Source organism: Protomyctophum bolini, assembly GCF_963924005.1.
Source record: "Protomyctophum bolini genome assembly, chromosome: 12".
NCBI lineage: Eukaryota > Metazoa > Chordata > Actinopteri > Myctophiformes > Myctophidae > Protomyctophum > Protomyctophum bolini.
The window spans coordinates 13,820,655-13,839,189 of NC_137873.1; the positions used below are offsets into that span (position 1 = coordinate 13,820,655).

General features: G+C 42.3%; 1 protein-coding gene across 1 annotated transcript; it reads right to left on the reverse strand.

The window, feature by feature from the left end:
* Positions 1 to 11,582: 11,582 nt before the first annotated feature.
* LOC308326073 (6-phosphofructo-2-kinase/fructose-2,6-bisphosphatase 2-like) lies at positions 11,583 to 17,170 on the reverse strand (the record flags this gene model as incomplete). The annotated part of the gene is made up of 5 exons (XM_080778884.1): positions 11,583 to 12,183; positions 12,968 to 13,165; positions 15,366 to 15,430; positions 16,153 to 16,215; positions 17,122 to 17,170. The coding sequence occupies 5 exons, from the start codon at positions 17,168 to 17,170 to the stop codon at positions 12,130 to 12,132; spliced, it is 429 nt and encodes a 142-aa protein (XP_080635010.1). The 3' UTR covers positions 11,583 to 12,129.
* Between the last annotated feature and the right edge of the window lie 1,365 nt (positions 17,171 to 18,535).

An 18,535-nucleotide genomic window follows, 5' to 3' on the forward strand; every position in this document is an offset into this window, starting at 1 on the left:
TGGGGCTCCCCCCCCCCCCACTGCACCCAGCGGCTCTCCAGGGGCTTCCTCCCCCCCCACTGCACCCAGCGGCTCTCCAGGGGCTTCCTCCCCCCCCACTGCACCCAGCGGCTCTCCAGGGGCTTCCTCCCCCCCCACTGCACCCAGCGGCTCTCCCATCTGCTCCCCCCCCTCTGCACCCACCTCCCCCTCTGCACCCACCCGAACCTCCCGCAAGTTGCCCCATTCCTTGATGATGCTGACCAGGAACGATAACAGAGTCTTTCTTTTGGGGGTGCCCCTTGTGGCGATTTTGAAGAGACAGAAAGCATTATACATAGCAATGCTGAACAAATACATGATAAACTTTTTAGTCCACTTGAATGTTCTGCGTGTAAACGGGTAATATGAGATCATCTGGTCTAATTTATCGACCCCGTTCATGTACTGGTTGTACGCTGCAATGGCTTGAGGCTTTATGAGCTCTCGTCGGACCGCCCTCCCCTTTTCCCTCTCCAGGACCGTGACCATCTTGTTGTCATGTACAGTTGACAGAGCCCTGACAATGTTTTTGTCCCGCCATGCAATTACCATTACATTATCTTTATGGCGCATTATCCGTTCTCCAGGTGCCAGCTGGCTGAGGGTAACATCTCTAATGGCAGGAGGTTCTCCCCGGTTTCTCCTTAGAGTCCCACAGACATGCGTTCCCAACCGTCTAAGATTATTGCACATTTTTACACTGTTATAATAATTGTCCATATACAATATGTAACCCTGATGTGCCAAGTCAGCCATCAGGTGTTCAACTGTCGGAATCAAGGGCGACTTTTGCCCTACATAGGGTTTAAGGCTATAGCAGTAACCTGTCTTGCTGTCACAAAGTATGTACGACTTCAGGCCATACTTGATCGGCTTAAGGGGGTTGTAAACCCTGAAGGCCAACCTACCTCTCCAGAGCATCATTCCCTCATCTATAGAGATGTTCTGTGCTGGTGTGAACATGTCCTTGAATTTGGCCAACAAGTAGTCCAACACTGGCCTCACCTTGTGCAGCCTGTCCGCCGGGTCCCCTGCCGCATTGTCTGAAAAGTGAATCACTCTTAGCAGTATCTGGAACCGGTCACGGGCCATGGTCTGGTTGAAAAAGGGGGTTGAAAGAACCTCGTCGGTGCTCCAGTACAGCTCCAGGCGGGGCAACTTTATGATGCCGGTCAGAAAGTAGAGCGCCAGAAAGTTCTTGAGCTCCGTTAAGGTGACCTCTCTCCACCGCCACATTCTCGAGTGGACCTGCTCGACAGGGACCTACAATTTAAAATTGACATTTAGTATATAGATAAAAGGAAGGGGAAAGAAAAAAAAAAAAAAAAACAAAAAAAAAGGAAAGGTGTATATATATATAATATATATATATATATATAATTTCAAAAAAAAAAAAAAAAAAAAAAAAATCACACCATCGTGAAGTGAGTGGTGCCGGAATGCGGCCAGGCGGCCGGCCCGGTTCCGGCGAGCCGCCTCGTGTCCAAAATGGTTGAGAAATGACAGAGTTACCATGTGGCACAGACAAACCCAGGGACACACATAGCTGCCTATAGGAGTGGTTGAATCACTGCACCACTCAAAAAAAAAAAAAAAGTGTTGCTAAAAAAAACACAGCACTACCCCTCTCTCCGTTTCTGGCGCCCCTTACTGGTATAAATAAGTAACATACTTGCACCACTCAAAAAAAGTGGTGCTCGGTTTTCTAGTACCGTAAGTATACACTATAGAATGCCATGTCTACATAATATGCCATCTAAATTACATAATTTTACCTTATCATAAACCAACTTCGCATAGAGGTTGGTTTGGACCACGATGTCCGCCAGCAACTCATCTGTCAGGAAGAGCTGGAAGAACTCCCACGGGGCACTGTCTGCTGTCAGTGGATCATAGTGGGCACCCGGGTCGGCGGTGAAGGGGATGTGGTGGGGTTTCCAGCCAACATCAGACCACTCAGAGGCTGCCTCAGCTGGACGGTCACCAGCTACATTATAAACACATATACATGTACAAAATTACCATAAAATACATTTTTATTTGTGTAGTACTGTATACATTTGCTGCTATGCTCACACTTTTTTTACTCTGTAAACCTGTGATGTGACAATAAATCTGATTCTCAAAATAAGTCTCACCGAGCTCGCTGGCAACAGGCTCTGCAGAACTGGTTGATGGCCGTTCACCATCATCCAGAAACAGCGTGTCTGAAATGTAGATCAATTCAGGCATTTAGGTCCAAGCACATGTAGTTAGCCTTCATTTACTGTACTGTCATAAAGTAAAAGTACTGTCATAGTAAATTTACATTTATAATCAAATGTGGTGCATAGTAAACTAGGGTCACATGCAAAACTCACCCAAACCAGCAGCAGCATCATCAAAGGGTGATGGCCGGTCAATGTCATCTGCTGAAATGAAATCCCATATCAAAATATGTACATCAAATCAATTTTATCTAAGTGACTTAGTTACAATAAGCACAGATATAAAATGCAGATATTGTTAGCATGTTAGCCTGCATAGAATGTCAGTACAAGAGTACATGTGTTTGCATTGTGAAATTGAATTGACATTGTAATTGAATGTGGTGCGTAGTAAACTGGTATCACATGCTAAACTCACCCTGTCCGTGTGAAACGGCAGCAGCAGCCCTGGACAATGGCTGTGATAATGGGTCATCAGAATCAGATATGGCTGAAATAAAAATCACAGTAAAATATCAAAATATGTACATCATATCAATTCTATTGAAGAGACTTACAATAAGCACAGGTATCAAATGCAGATATTGTTAGCCTGAATATAATGTCACTACAATAGTACATGTGTTTGCATTGTGAAATTGAATTTACATTGTACTGGATGTAGTGTGTAGTAAACTATGATCACATTCTAAACTCACCCCATCCGTGTGGAACGGCAGCAGCACTTCTGGAAGGCTGGTGGTGGTCATCATCAGACAGGGCTGAAATTATATCACAGTAATATTATCAAAATGTGTACATGAAATCTATTGTATCTTATCGACTTAGTGTTATTATATGGCCTCAGCTGCCTGACCTGACTCAGTGACAACCTTTCTGCATAACCATATTGATAACCATGACATGAAAACAGAAAACTGTCAGGAAAAATGTCAGGCAGCTGAGGCCAATATAACACTAAGTCAATAAGGTACGGACAGAATGAGCAGGAACACGCATGCATATCATATAGTACATATATAGTGCTATAATCGAAGTGTTTGAATGAAAATGTAGAACATTTTGTTCTCATACCTCCATGGGGTGCCTGGGCAGACTCACCCATCTCCTCGTCTGAGTCTGAAAGCCACTTGTCTGAGTCTGACTCGTGGTCTGACATGCCTGAAAACATAATCAATATTACAATGTATTCACTTACTATGAGACCTAGCAGATCATGTCTGTCTGTCTGTCTGTCTGTGTGTGTCCCCTTTGTGCCCATATATGGAGCCGAGTGATTTGTGAATCACTCGGCTCCATATATGGGCACAAAAGGGGCCAGGTCCACATATACAGTAACAGCGGGACAGACACACAGACAGACAGATAGACATGTGTACGAGCTGCGTTCGCAGCTGAGACCCTGCAGATCATGTCTGTCTGTCTGTGTGTCTGTCCCGCTGTTACTGTATAGAAATAAATGATTTGGATTATGTAACATCTGCACTTATAAAAAAAATCATCCATGCATCCCATCCCATCCCACCAGCGGCAGTCTGAGATGGAGGGATGACTATGTCACTACAATAGTACATGCGTTTGCATTGTGAAAATGAATTTACATTGTACTGGATGTAGTGTGTAGTAAACTATGATCACATTCTAAACTATTGTTAGCTAAATACTGAATCGCGTTTTGTTACTGTACTTTCTAATCTACTGTGAGTGAATCCCTGAGACCCTGTTGCATCTGAATCAAATAATTATAAGACGAAAATATCTAATGTATTGTTAGCGTGCGTCTGTCTGTGTGTCTGTCCCGCTGTTACTGTATAGAAATAAATTATTTGCATTATGTAACATCTGCACGACATATAAAAAATGCATCCCATTCATCCATCCCATCCCATCCCACCAGCGGCAGTCTGATTCTAAACTATTGTTAGCTTGAATATAATTCGGCAGTCATCCCTCCATCATGGGATGGGATGCTAGCATGCGCATGTACTATTAGCATGCTAGCATCCAGTCATCCCTACATCACAATGATGCGATGCTAGCATGCGTGACATTATATTCAAGCTAACAATAGTTTAGAATCAGACTGCCGCTGGTGGGATGGGATGGGATGGATGAATGGGATGCATTTTTTATAGTAGATTAGAAAGTACAGTAACAAAACGCGATTCAGTATTTAGCGATTCAGTATTTAGCTTAGCAGTAAACTAACGTGGCATACAACAATTGATAAAAAATAAAAACTAACGTGGCATAGGTCCACAGTAAAATTGTAAAATGGAGGTTCTTTCTTACCGCCTTCCTGGTCGTACTCGTCCAGGTCTTCCCTGGTGGGGCTCCAGTCGTCCTCAAAATCGACAACATCCTCCTCGTCCTCCTGATCACTTTCTCCCGGGGAGAGAGTGACGGGAGACGGCGGAGGAGCTGCCGCAGCAGCCGCTGCAACGCGGGACGACCGACGTGGTGGTGGAACCGGGACCGCCGCCGCCGGCACATCTGCCTCCAAAGGCTGCTGCAGGCTAGGGCCAGCCTGGGTGTCCTGCTCGAAACCAGAGGCCTCTGGTTCCGAGTCGGTCTCGTCCTCCACCTTGTTGGCCATAAGCCACTCGGCGATCGAGGGCTGACCAGGACCGGGACATGGGGGGCGCCTGCGTGGCATGTCGCAAAATGGCGACGGACAACGACTAGACGCGGGGAAAGGGTAAACGGGAGACACTGACAAACAGTTCACTAAACTAACACTACTACACTTCACTAGACTGACAAAACGAACAAAACACTGAACACTGAACACTGATCCCTAAATCCTACTATTACTACTAACTAAAAACAAAACCTAACTGGAAAAAACTAACTAACGTGGCCTATACTATGGACGTATGCTAAAGGACGTATACTACTCTAAACGGACGGACTACTAAACGGACAACTAAAGACTAAACGGACGGACTAAAGACTAAACTATACCTATATAATAATAAACTAATCTAATAATATATACTAAATGGACGACTATGTGATCTAAATGTACTAAACTAAATGGACGATTGCTCAAAAAACTCACTCAAACTGCACTGCTCAAAACCAAACCGATGTCAACGTGTCTCCACAAATACTACCTACTCCCACAAGGGGAGCGCGGCATCCTGCCCTTTTTATAACTTTCGGTCGGATGACGGCATCGGAGGGTTGTAGATCCGATCGGTGCTGCTTTTTTTGCTGTCCGGGCGCAAATATAGTTGAACTATAGAAATCAATCAAAAAACGTTTTTTGGACCATAAAACGTTTTAAAACGTCTTGCGCTTCTTGCGCTCGGCTATAATAAAACGTTTAAAAACGCTTTGCGCATTCGATGAGTTAATACTACGGGAGGTGGGCCGGATTTATATACGCATTACGCACCGAAATTCAGACAGGATCTTTGCACATCAGCATTCCCAATGCATTATGAATTGATTGAAGATCTTTTTTTTTTTTTTTTTTTTACCGAATGGTTTTCCATGATGCGCTATATGGCCGACAGACATAATATTCCTGTCAGTGCCGGTTCTTATCAAACGTTTTCATATAAGTCAAGGACCACAAAATGCATTATGTAGCTCAGGCTGCTATCTGGATTCCAGCCATGACAATGGAGCAAGTTCGTAACCCAGCTGTTAGAAGTTTCTCCATGACGCTAATCGTGATGGACGGGAGGACTCACGGGAGTGAACCATGTGGCCATTTGGTTCGCAGCCCCCCATCTGAAAATATGTTGTGCCAGGGAGTCAGGGACTCGCATACAAGATTTGTTACATTTGACCGTTTTCTTTTTTTTTTACAATATTTACTAAATGGCATCTCACAACAGGTCATCATCACCACAATGCACTGTTAGATCTGCTCTTTTCAAATATCCACCTATATAGTTTTATATTAAACTAAACTGATGCCATTTTGCCATTTGTTTGCTGATCCCATGGAATGTAAAGTGCATTAGGCCATAAATAAAATCCATTATTATTATTATTTATGCTGCTGTATTGTCTGAAGGAAGTTTTACTCTTACAGTATGCACCTGTACAATAAAGTACAAACGTGACCTTGAGAACCACAGAGCAGCAATTGTAGACTTGATTTGAGGCCTAGGCCTACTTCTTTAAAGATGTCAACGGCTGTTTTTATACTGTGTTTTTATAGCTATAGCATATTTATTTATTTTTTGATGAAGCACTGAGAAAACTGTTGCGCCTTTCTTCGTCCTTTTTTTCAAACTTGACTACGGTAGCGGTGGTCTCAAAAACATACGGGAAACTTTGACAGGAAAAGACTCGAAAATAGAAGTAAAACTCCTTAGACTGAGACTTAGAAAAATATATTGTCTTTTATTTTATCATGCTCTTAAAGTGCTCTGTCTGTGCTCAAAGTGCAATTAAAAAGCAAACGTTTCGGTCCTTAATTAAGACCTTCGTCAGTGCTATATGATTTTCAGAGTTGCCGTGGATGAAAAGCCCCAAGTAAAACAAGGTTTGAGAACTAAACCACTGGTCTCATTGGAAGAGCAGGGAGACTGCAATTGTGTTAGTTATTATATAACACATTTTACCTTATAATTCCCTCTTATGGCCAGCCGCCAGTGACGTGGTTGACGCAGTGAAAGCCATAAATCCATCATGGCCAACTGTCGTAATGACACTCTCCCCTGAAACCGGGAGCACAATAATAACAAAATGTAGCAACCTTTAGCATTTTTGGCTAACGGCTAAAAACCGGCCGAGATCCGCGCGTGCACGGGTGATCGTGCACGCGCGCCGTCCTTATGTGCATCGCTGCGTAAAATGCGATCTTTTGGGCTTGATTAGATAGCTTAATTTGTTATGAAAATAAAGGATGATAGCTTTAATAGTATTCCGCGGACATCAGACTGTCTGACTGCAGAAAGCTAGTGGATGTTGTGATGCGTAGAACCGGAAATGACATCCCAGATTTGCTTGATTTGGTCAAACAAAGGCATAATGGTGCGTTCCCGCCACCTGGTGGCAATAATACATATTACAATACAATATGATTGCCGTGTGTGAAAGAGATGTGTATATACTAGGCCTATATCACAGATTTTTCTTTTGGCATTAAAATGACGAATTTAAACATGAATAGTGTTGGCAGAATGATCAATTCAATGTTAAATTAGGTTGGTCAGTATAAGGGGGTTAATGGTAAATGGTGCATTTATATATAGCACTTTTGGTGCTTTACATTCACCCATTCACACACCGGAGGAGGGGGAAACAGGCAAGGCATGCACCAACTCATCAGCAGTTTAAGGGGTTCAGTCAGTTCAACATTTCAACAGGACATTTCAACCCAGGATCGAAACTTCGCTCTATCTACCTCCTGAGCCACTGCCCACCCCCGATATTTATTTTGTAGTAGATTGTAGTAATTGTAATAATAATACATTGGCTTGGTGGAAAGTGTTTCTGGTATTGCGAGTTTAGATTCATTACAAAGCTCTGACTGTTGGTTTCCATACGTGTATCATGTGCAGGTTTAGAGTAGCCCGATCGTCAGACTGTAGAGATGCAGTCCACTCAGAGAGTGGGCGGCGTCTTTGGGCTGGATCCAGGCTAGGTTTAGAGGGTGTGGTGGAATTTATGAATGATTTGAAATTATTTCCTAAGGATGTTGAAATGCGGAGCAGGGGATTAAACCTGTCCAGTGTCTACAATATCACCACACGTTGCTATAGTAACTAATGTTTTCACATAATTGTAGTGGAGTAGTAAGTACAATATTTGCCTCTGAGATGTAGTGGAGTAAAAGTACAAATATCTCAAAACTTAATTTAAGTACAGTACTTAAGTAAATGTAAATGTTAAAGTAAAGGTTACTTTCCACCACATCATGTCAGCCCACTATCAGAGGGTTGTGGTTGACAGCTGGGTTATGTATTTAGGATTTGGGACATGGTGTGTAATGCCACCATGCCCATATGCGTAATGGATTAGAGCTAAGGAATGAGATGTTCTTCTTCCCTGACGAATGAGATTACAGCGCTTTGTTTTGGGATATGATAGTGTCTGTGTGCAAGGACCCTGACATCGTGTTGACTGGCGGCCCGATTGAGTCTTAGAAAAACAAACTGCAGTCATGCAGTGGTTCTAAAACACACACACACACACACACACACACACACACACACACACACACACGTGTCAGGAGGAAATAGTTGGCATAACGACTACATTGGGAGGAAAAGTGGCAAAAAAGCTAAACAAAAATGAAAACAAAAAATATCTGTAAGACTAGTCTAAATTAAGCATAAGAGTGTTCTGACAGAACTATGGTAATGTTTTATTTTGTTTCCAATATACTGAGAAACATTAAGTACGATTTCAAAAGACAAAACCAGCATAGTGATAATATTCATTCGGTTCATTTTGTATTTGTAACATAATATTGTATATACAGTACATACATACATACATACCTTCAGTGTTCTTATTGCTTGTTACGGCCTAATGTAAATAATATGCAACATGAAGGCACAACATGAATGGCTGTTATCACAGTACTATACCAACAATACTTAACCCATTTTGGGCGGAAACCCCTTTTGGTGTTAGCATTATGTTATGCTTTAGCTATTGAAAAAGAGCAGATCTACAAGCTCATAGCGTGCCACCGAGTGGCGCGCTACGAGCTTGTAGGTCTGCTGTTTTTGAAAAATAGCATAGAAACATAGCTTTTTCAGAAAAGTGTCAGGATGTAGAAGACATTTTTAGAATCTGATCTCAGGTCAAAATGGGTCCCATTTATGCCTGATGTCGAAAATAAAGAAAAAAAAGTCTTCTGAAAGAATATATATATTCAAAGATTTGTGCCGCATTTTCACGATTAAAAATAAATAGCAGACCTACAAGCTCGTAGCTTATGAGCTTGTAGATCTGCTATTTTTCAATAGCTAAAGTACAACATAATGCTTAGTTAAAACACCAAAAGGCCCAGAATGGGTTAAAACAACAATGATTAGGACACGTGGAGGTGGATGGCTTGTGTTGTTAACCCATTAAGACCTGCTGGGTTCTCACACTTTCAAGATTTTTCGAAAACTGTTCAAAAATAGCAGATGGATAAGCATGTGCCGCACTGCGAGCTATTTTTTAATAGCCAACAACATGCCACATTACAAGTAGCTAAACACATTGTTCCATTCTCTTTAAAGACAGTGCTTAAAACAACGACAATGATATAGAAAAAAAAGTATATAAAAGTTACAGTTTAAATTAAATAAGTGTGTTATTCAGTATCATAGTATCCTGATGAATTAAAACTGGCCATCAATGACAAAATAATAATAAAGTCACGTTTAGCATAAGGAGTCATAAGGACACTGCGACTGCTTTACATTATGTACTGCTACAGCCCCAGCCCCAAATTGGAATAAAGTGTACACGTATTTTAAAATATAGTCCCAACCGAAACATACAGGATTTAAGACACACTGCTTCATAATAACTACATTTAAAAGGCATGTTTCAATGCGCAGTGGACAATAATTCACAATCACCAACACATTCTATACATTTAATAGTCTAGCATTGTGATGATATACATAACAACTGGGTTTTATATCTCATTATGTTCTCAATCAATCACCGCCTATTTGATATACTTGCCAGTAAACTATTCCAATAAACCTGAAGTAAATGCATTTTGCTGATTTAAGACTGTCGTGCAAAAGGCATTAACCAACCTCCTGAAGGTCCGCAAGGCCAAGTACCGCACCTGAGGGGGACAGCTGGGGCCTTCTACGTTTGTTTCGGACGCCAAACTCTGGAATGATCTCCCGAACCATCTAAGAGCTGCTTCCTCTCTCTCCTCACTCAAAACCCACCTCTTCAGGATAGCTTTCCCCAGCTGAGGTCTGGTTAGGATGTCCCCCCCCCCCCTTCCCTCGTTTATCCTTTTATCTTTTTAACCCTGTACCGTTGTTGTATCTGCTATGTTTTGCTTTGTTTTTTTTCTTAATGAAGTCTGTTCCTAGTGTTCCTATGTAAAGTGCTTTGGGTATTTAGAAAAGCGCTATATCCATTTGAGCTATTATTATTATTATTAAGCTTGGATATACATTATGTGCATAAAGCTTAGAAATTATTAATTATGTATACGTACGTGCACAAACAAAGCTTAGATATTATGTGCACGGCACGCACACAGCAGATGCACGCACACAGTAGATTTACTTATCATACAAAAATCAAAACATCATATTAACCATCATAGGAACCAAACGTTTCCATATCTGTAACTCTGAGAGGAACCCTTTTCCACCGGAGTTGAGCCAGTTCCGTAATTTTTTCCTGCCTAATTTTGCAACCAATTCAAGAGTGTTTCCACTGAAAATGAACGCTAAAAGTTTGTTCGGACCTGGAGCCAAATAAATACCAGACTTTTCCAAGTAGGCTTGTCACTATTCTACAGGTAACACCGAGGCTCCACCGGGCGCGTCAGTGTCGCGTCTCCGTCACGGAATGTTCCCTTTTTAATCAATGAAGGGTGGCTCCACTGCCCGCCCTGCGTTGCGTTGCGTTACTGCATTAAAATTGCCCCGGTTTGTTTTTTGACGCGACGGCGTAAAATGCAGATGTGATTATGAACAGTGGCAAAAGCACACGAAACTGTAACTGACACTGGTGATCGAATTTCCCCCATGAAATGGATACTTGGTCAGACTGGTCATAGTCGACACATCGCTGGCCAGACCTGACAATCTAATCTGAGGACTCCTGCTCCTCATGAGGGCTGTTTAAACATTCTGCTATGGTTCTGTTTTAAACTGGTAGAAACTCAAGCCCCGTGGCTTGATAGTGTACAAAAAAAACGGGCCCATTTGGGAGAGAGAGAGAGAGAGAGAGAGAGCGAGTGCATTTTCCAGCAACGGCGGAACACCGTCAGCAGGTGGTGGTGTTTCTCGGTGGTATCAGTGCGACCCTCTTCTACCCCAAACCCTAAACCTAACCATAACTGCGAGCACGAAGCAGCGCATGTTCGCCAACCATAACCCATGTTCGCCAACCTTAATCCGATCGTTTTCCACATGGCGGTCCTATGGTATGTCGGATAAGCGTGCGCACCACCGAAACCCTTACCCTAACCCTAACCGCAAGCACGGCGCAATGCATGTCGGACCAACGCACTGCCGCGGAAGCGAGCGGCAGTCGAGTGTCTTAGCTGTCACCCCACCACCCCTCCCACCGGCGCCGTGGCAGTTACCGGCAGTTTACCGACACTGCCGAACGGCCCAAGATGGAGTGGCAGTGGAGTGACATAATCCACTGAAGCAGCTAACCCCGCCCACCCCACCGCCCCGGCTGATGGCGTTGCTCGATCGATCGAATGCACTATAAAAGCGTAATTGCCATTAATCTTCGGCAATGGCGTTAAGCGTCAGTATCAAAATTAGGCTTCAATTGACAATGATCTTCGGCAATGGCGCTATAGGAGTTTTAATAGTGTTTGGTCTTTCAATGCTGCAGGTAGTAGGTTGATGCTTATCTGACGCCTGCTTGTAAATCTGCTGTTTTCAAAAGATTTCTAATACATTTGAAAACTTGAAATGGGGGCATTCTGCACAATAAACACTTTCTACTTTTTGATTTTGATACCAAAACTTTTTGTACTTTTACGCAAGTCAATTTTGAATTCTGGACATTTACTTGTAACAGAGTATTTCTACATTGCAGATACCTTTACTTAAGTATCTTAAACATTGGAGTACTTTTTTACAGCACTGCCTACTATGGTACAGTACGTGTGCTGGATATAGCTGTATATACAGTATGTGGATATGGAGCAGAGAACAACACACAGAGGTATTCCAGACAACAGATAAAACGTTCACCCATCTCTTCTCTACGCCTCTTAACTGTCAACACCGTTGCCTGGTTCCTCCGGACTCGACTGGTTCAGGGACTCCTGCAAGTAAACCATCAAATAAAACAAAAAGGTTTTGTGTGAAATGGGGCCAAGAGTGAAAGGACAGCTTTAACTCAAAACACTCAGAGAATGAAGCACTTGTATGACTGGCTGGCTGCCGTCGCGTTTGAGCCAAGATTTAATGTACGAGGTCACGAAACATTCCATTTCAAAACATTCCATTTACCCAGTTATGAATCCAGTTATCCTGTTGCCACGGTCTGTTCAGAGGGCATACGTTTGTATCAAGACCAACACTTAATGAACAGCTTCCACCTGGCTTCTATTCGACTGTTGAACAAGGCATGACCACCGCCTCTCACCAGCCTAGAGGCTAAGGAAAAACCTATACCTATTTTCACATCTGCTCTTTATAGTGCCACCAGAAGGCTGACATATTATGTAAAACACATTGATTTTTATATTACTCCATTTTATCCAAATCTCACGCAATTCGGTACACATCTCTACAGTCATGTGATCAAGATGTGTTTGTTTGATACCTGTGCAACAATTTTTTAAATATTAGTCCTTCAGATTTGATCCAAATATCAATCCTGGTGGAGACCTGTCCACCCAGAGGGTTATATAAAAAAACCTTCTGAAACCTTCTTTTTTGTAAAAGTAGGAAAATAAAATGGAGCATAAAATGGAGCTGTGCCGAACCGCTTCAATGACTGGCCACGTGTGTCTCTTTGCATGTCTGTTTAAGTACGGACAGCTACACACACACACACACGGGGACAGAACCCACTGTTTGGGCAGTGTAGTAGCCGGTACTGACCTGGCTGTTGGACTCGGCGCCTTCAGGAAGCTCCATGCTGGGCAGAGATGGCGCCTGCGGCGGCCAGCGGGACTTGGGCGGGTTCCCGGCGCTGTAGAGGCGGGGCCTCTTCACCAGCTGGTCCTGGCTGGACAGAGGAGTGAAGCTGTTCCGCCTGAGGAACACCGTCTGGGAGCCTTCTGATGATGCTCTACCCTGCTGAGGTGGAGGGGCAGAGGTCACAGAGCAGAGGTCACAGAGCAGAGGTCACAGAGCAGAGGTCACACTCTGCCCTGCTGCAGTGGAGGGGCAGAGGTCACAGAGCAGAGGTGACATTTTTACTCTGGTTCACTCACTGGAGGGGTGTAGGAGACAACACAGAGGTGACATTGTGTTACCCTGGTTCACTGGAGGGGTGTAGGTGGACAACACAGAGGTGACATTGTGTTACCCTGGTTCACTGGAGGGGTGTAGGTGGACAACACAGAGGTGACATTGTGTTACCCTGGTTCACTGGAGGGGTGTAGGTGGACAACACAGAGGTGACATTGTGTTACCCTGGTTCACTGGAGGGGTGTAGGTGGACAACACAGAGGTGACATTGTGTTACCCTGGTTCACTGGAGGGGTGTAGGTGGACAACACAGAGGTGACATTGTGTTACCCTGGTTCACTGGAGGGGTGTAGGGGGACAACACAGAGGTGACATTGTGTTACCCTGGTTCACTGGAGGGGTGTAGGTGGACAACACAGAGGTGACATTGTGTTACCCTGGTTCACTGGAGGGGTGTAGGGGGACAACACAGAGGTGACATTGTGTTTCCCTGGTTCACTCACTGGAGGGGTGTAGGTGGACAACACAGAGGTGACATTGTGTTACCCTGGTTCACTGGAGGGGTGTAGGGGGACAACACAGAGGTGACATTGTGTTACCCTGGTTCACTGGAGGGGTGTAGGTGGACAACACAGAGGTGACATTTTACCCTGCTGCAGTGGACCGGAGGTGAAACATAACAGAGCTGACTTTAAGGGGTGCATCAGTTAATAGAACTAATTGATTTAATTGACTATATATATATATATATATATATATATATATTTATTTATTTTACAATAAAAAGGTCAGTGCAGTAAAGTAGATGAGTCATATTATGGTATCCAAAATATAGTCTCGTGTGCAGGAAGGACAAAAGGGAAGTAATCTGAATGATCCAATATAATTATGCTGGGAACACGTGTGTGTGTGAGCGTGTGTGAGCATGTGCGTGTGCGTGGGTGGCAATGCTACTGGAAAGCAACTCATTGTTATGGTTGATGTACGCAGACATGACACTCTTACCCAGCCCACTGTTTATACACTCACTGCCCGGGGAATCTGTTCAACACATTAAGACCTGAGGCCCATTCTACAAATGTCTTCTAAATACAGTTTTCTACAAATGTCTTCTAAATACAGTTTTCTACAAATGTCTTCTAAATACAGTTTTATGAAAAACTTGTGTTGCTATATCAGCGCTTCTCAAAACCATTTTATGCCAAAGGACCCCCAAAAATTATACGCATTTGGCCGCAGACCTCCATCACAAACTATTTTGTTCCAGGGACCTCCACAAAGTATGACTTATATAAAACTCATTTTTGAATATTACTTTTATCAAAATGTCCCGCAAATCGGTACACATGAGTACACTCTATAGTCACGTGATCAAGACTTCTCCTTTGTCCTTCCTGCACGTGAGACTATATTTTGGATACCATAATACGACTCCTCTACATACTGAAACTGTGCCCGCAGATTTCCACTAGGCGTGTTTTTATGTGACATTTTCATTATTTGTTTTGATTTAAACATTAATGTGTTTTATATAAACAGGTAGTAACTGAAATATAAACCATGTAATAATGTAATAATAATCTACTAATAAAGTAAATAAAAGGCCTCATATAATCTACAGTAGATGTTATAAAAGTGCACATGAGTACGCAGGGCCAAGAGTTACTGGGCTCAACTCTTACAGAGGAAGTTGTTTTTCACAAGAATGTGTGCCGAGGAATGGACGGAGCTATGTTTCTATGTCAGTCGTTCTTCGATTTTTCAAAAATAGCAGACCTACAAGCTTGTGAGCTTGTAGGTCTGCTATTTTTCAATAGCTAAAGCATAACATGATGGATAATGCTAACACCAAAAGGGGTTCCTGCCCAAAATAGGTTAAGACCTGATGATTCACAAAGAGGTGTAATCTTTTCTCTTTTTTGTGTGTTTTTATTTGTTATTAAACTGTGCTAATAAACTACACTAAAAGGTGTGTCCCGCACTGACAAATAAACAGATCTATGAGCATGTACTGTACATCTGTTTTTTTTTTTTATTGTGTAAAAAGTTTAAATCAAGTGTAAGAGTAATGCAGGCACAAACTCACTAGTGGTCGGTCTCTGTGGGTGTTGACCGCCTCCACTTTCAGATCAAACATGTCCACTTTACAGCCTGGCAGAGACGGGGGACAGACAGGGGACAGACAGGGGGACGGGGGACAGACAAGGGACAGACAGACAGGGGGAAAATAGTCACAGTCCAGGCAGTGTTGTTTTCGTCGACTTAAACTAAGACGAAAAATGTTCGTCGACTACCTTTTTCCACTGACGAAAACTAAATGGAAACTAAACGAAAACTAAGCTATGATGACTAAAACCAAGACTAAATATACTGACAATTTCGTCAACAAATAAAAACTAGACTAAAATGTTAGGAAGGGACTAGTGGACAAGAGATCCAGTATAAGTCATTTTACACTTTGTTGCATGCTGAAAATAGCCGACGCGTTGTGAGCTTGTAGATCAGCTATTTTCAGCAAGTGTAAAAACAGTCATTACGACAGCATCAAGGCCCGCCAAAATATATTTTAGTCGACTAAATCAACTGTAGATTTAGTCGACTGAAATATTATGACATTTAGTCGACTAAAACTATACTAACACTAAGACATTCCAGGTGACTAAAATGTGACTAAAACTAACTGAAACCTTTTCAAGAGACTATGACTAAAACTAAAATCTAAATTTGCTGTCAAAAACAACACTGAGTCCAGGTAAGGAGGGAGGTAGGCGGACAGACAGACAGACAGACAGGCAGACAGACCAGGCAGTAAAAACAACTATAAAAGCGACTAATGAGGTGTTTTTATGTCCTTCAGGTTGGTGATGTCTTACCATAAGCCACAGGGGTGAGCTTCAGAACCGTGTGCAAGGGGCACTTCAAGTAGGGCAGGTCATCTGTAGCGACACAAAATGTGACTCAGTTATGCCAGCAGACGTGGTCAGATGTTCCACATGACGTCACTGTTGGGCAGAAACCTTGTATCTCCATAGTTCAACTTTTTATGTTGCATGTGTACTTTATCATACAAGATTGCCCCACAAATGTAGTGTGCTATTGTCCACTATTTTGGCATTTCTTCTATTTAAACTATGCAACTTTGTCTAATGTGTATGATAGAGTATATGGTCATACAGTATGACTTACATTTGGGGTGTTGTATTGTCTCCCTGCTCTTTTATTCAAAGGCCATGTCTCACCTAGCTAGACACAGGATCTGACACAAATTTTGACCCGATGGTCAACTTGGTCAAGGCTCAATTCATCCCCTGAGCAAGTAGGCCGGCTCTAATAGCTTAAGTGTGTCTGTGGGTTTTCCAAATATTGAACCAATGAATAATAATAATATTAATAAGTACATTGGACCCATTGGAACACAGGTTTCTAATCGTCAGTGACAATAACCAGATTTATGTATTGTCGTATATATTTGGTGTTTGACCTTTTAAATTACACTTCTCCTTTTCCTCCCCGACATTAAGGGCACATGCACAGTATCAACAATATGGCCCATGGTCCAAAATGATAAGAAACGAGGCTAACTTTTTTTTTCAAAATTTCAAAAACATGGGCTATAACCATAGAGTATTAAAAGGATAGAGACTAAACTAACGCGAAGCTCCGCCCCCTCTGCTATTCATGTCAGTGGAAGTTGCTCAGTGGCGTTTTGAAGCACCCGGAAGGCTGCCGGAAGTACCGTCTTTTCGCTGATTCAGCATTTCACCGAGGTGCACTCTGGGTGCACTTCCGCATTTGGACACCAAAATTTGGTGTCCAAATGCGGAAGTGCACCCAGAGTGCACCTCGGCCGTGAACGCCATGTGAACGCGCCTGAAGCCTGAATCCATTCATGAACGCGCTCCGTGTCGAGTTCGAGCAAAGACAAAAAAGAAAAAACAATACATAGATTTTCGTCTGTTTACATAGCGCACAGGCGCTGAACCAGAAACTTGAGAATTATGACATTATCTAGGGATTTATATCGAAATGTTAGTAAAGACTTAGCAACTAGGTGGTCTATTTTACCCCTAAAATGTATCAATATAATAAAAACAGTTCCATCTGGGCAATGTTTAATGTTACAGTGTACTGTACACATGACATGATGGGTGCATTTGGTTCCATTGTACACTGACTTGAATTAGATTAACACTATAAGACATTTACTGTGTATGAATTCATAAATTACAGACTAAATTAAAACCACAATCTTTGAACATCTTCTGTTTTTTAAACTCAGTACCTCACCAGTTGTGTAAAGATGCAACACAATCAACAAACTCAATGTGGGAAAATTATAAAATTACTACAGTTTAATACAAATACAATGCTAAAAGGATTGAACCCAAGAAAGGACTACCGTATATGGCTTATTTTCCCCAATAATAATAATAATAATAAAACGTTATTTGTATAGCACCTTTCATGACATGAAATGCAGCTCAAAGTGCTTTACAGAGCAATGGAGAAAAAAAAAGAAAAGCAAGCCAAAGACATTAAAAAAACAACAAAAAATATCAATTAAAAGCAATGTTGTACAAGTGGGTCTTGAGCTGTGCTTTAAAAATGTCTACACAGGCTGCCTGTCGAAGGTACAGTGGGAGTTACATTGGGGTGTGATTATATACCATATAGAACCATATAAAATGGTTAAGTTTACTGTTGCTACTATTTAAAACGTCTCGCTTTGGTGACAGTAATTTGGAAGACGCACATATTACAGCAGTTACAATTAAGAACATAATATAAAAAGGAATGTATAGATTATAGAACTAGCCTTAATTGCGTCATTATTCATGACGAGAGTCAGAAAAACACGAGCTCCCACAACACAGCAATAACGTGTCAGTTTTAGTACTATTAGCTGGTAAACCAAACCAAACTCCGGTTTACGGTGGGCTTCTTATCTGTAATATAATAAATCAGTTATGTTTTGAGATGTGGTACATGATGCGAGCACTCGAGTCGTGGTTAACAAAAAGGCTGCTTTATCCTCCAGAAAACAGAATGTAAACACAAACTGCCCTGTGCGCGTCCACGAAGCAAACCAGCGGCGCGCTTTCTTGTGCTCATGCATGAATTTCATCCGCCTGCAGTCCCAAACTTGGCCACTAGGGACCAGCGCTTCAACATTGGAGTGCATAGCTGGCCCCTTGGCTATAACCCATCGTTTTTGTCATTTCGTCATTTTTTTCAAATCCTCAAAAATGATGAAAA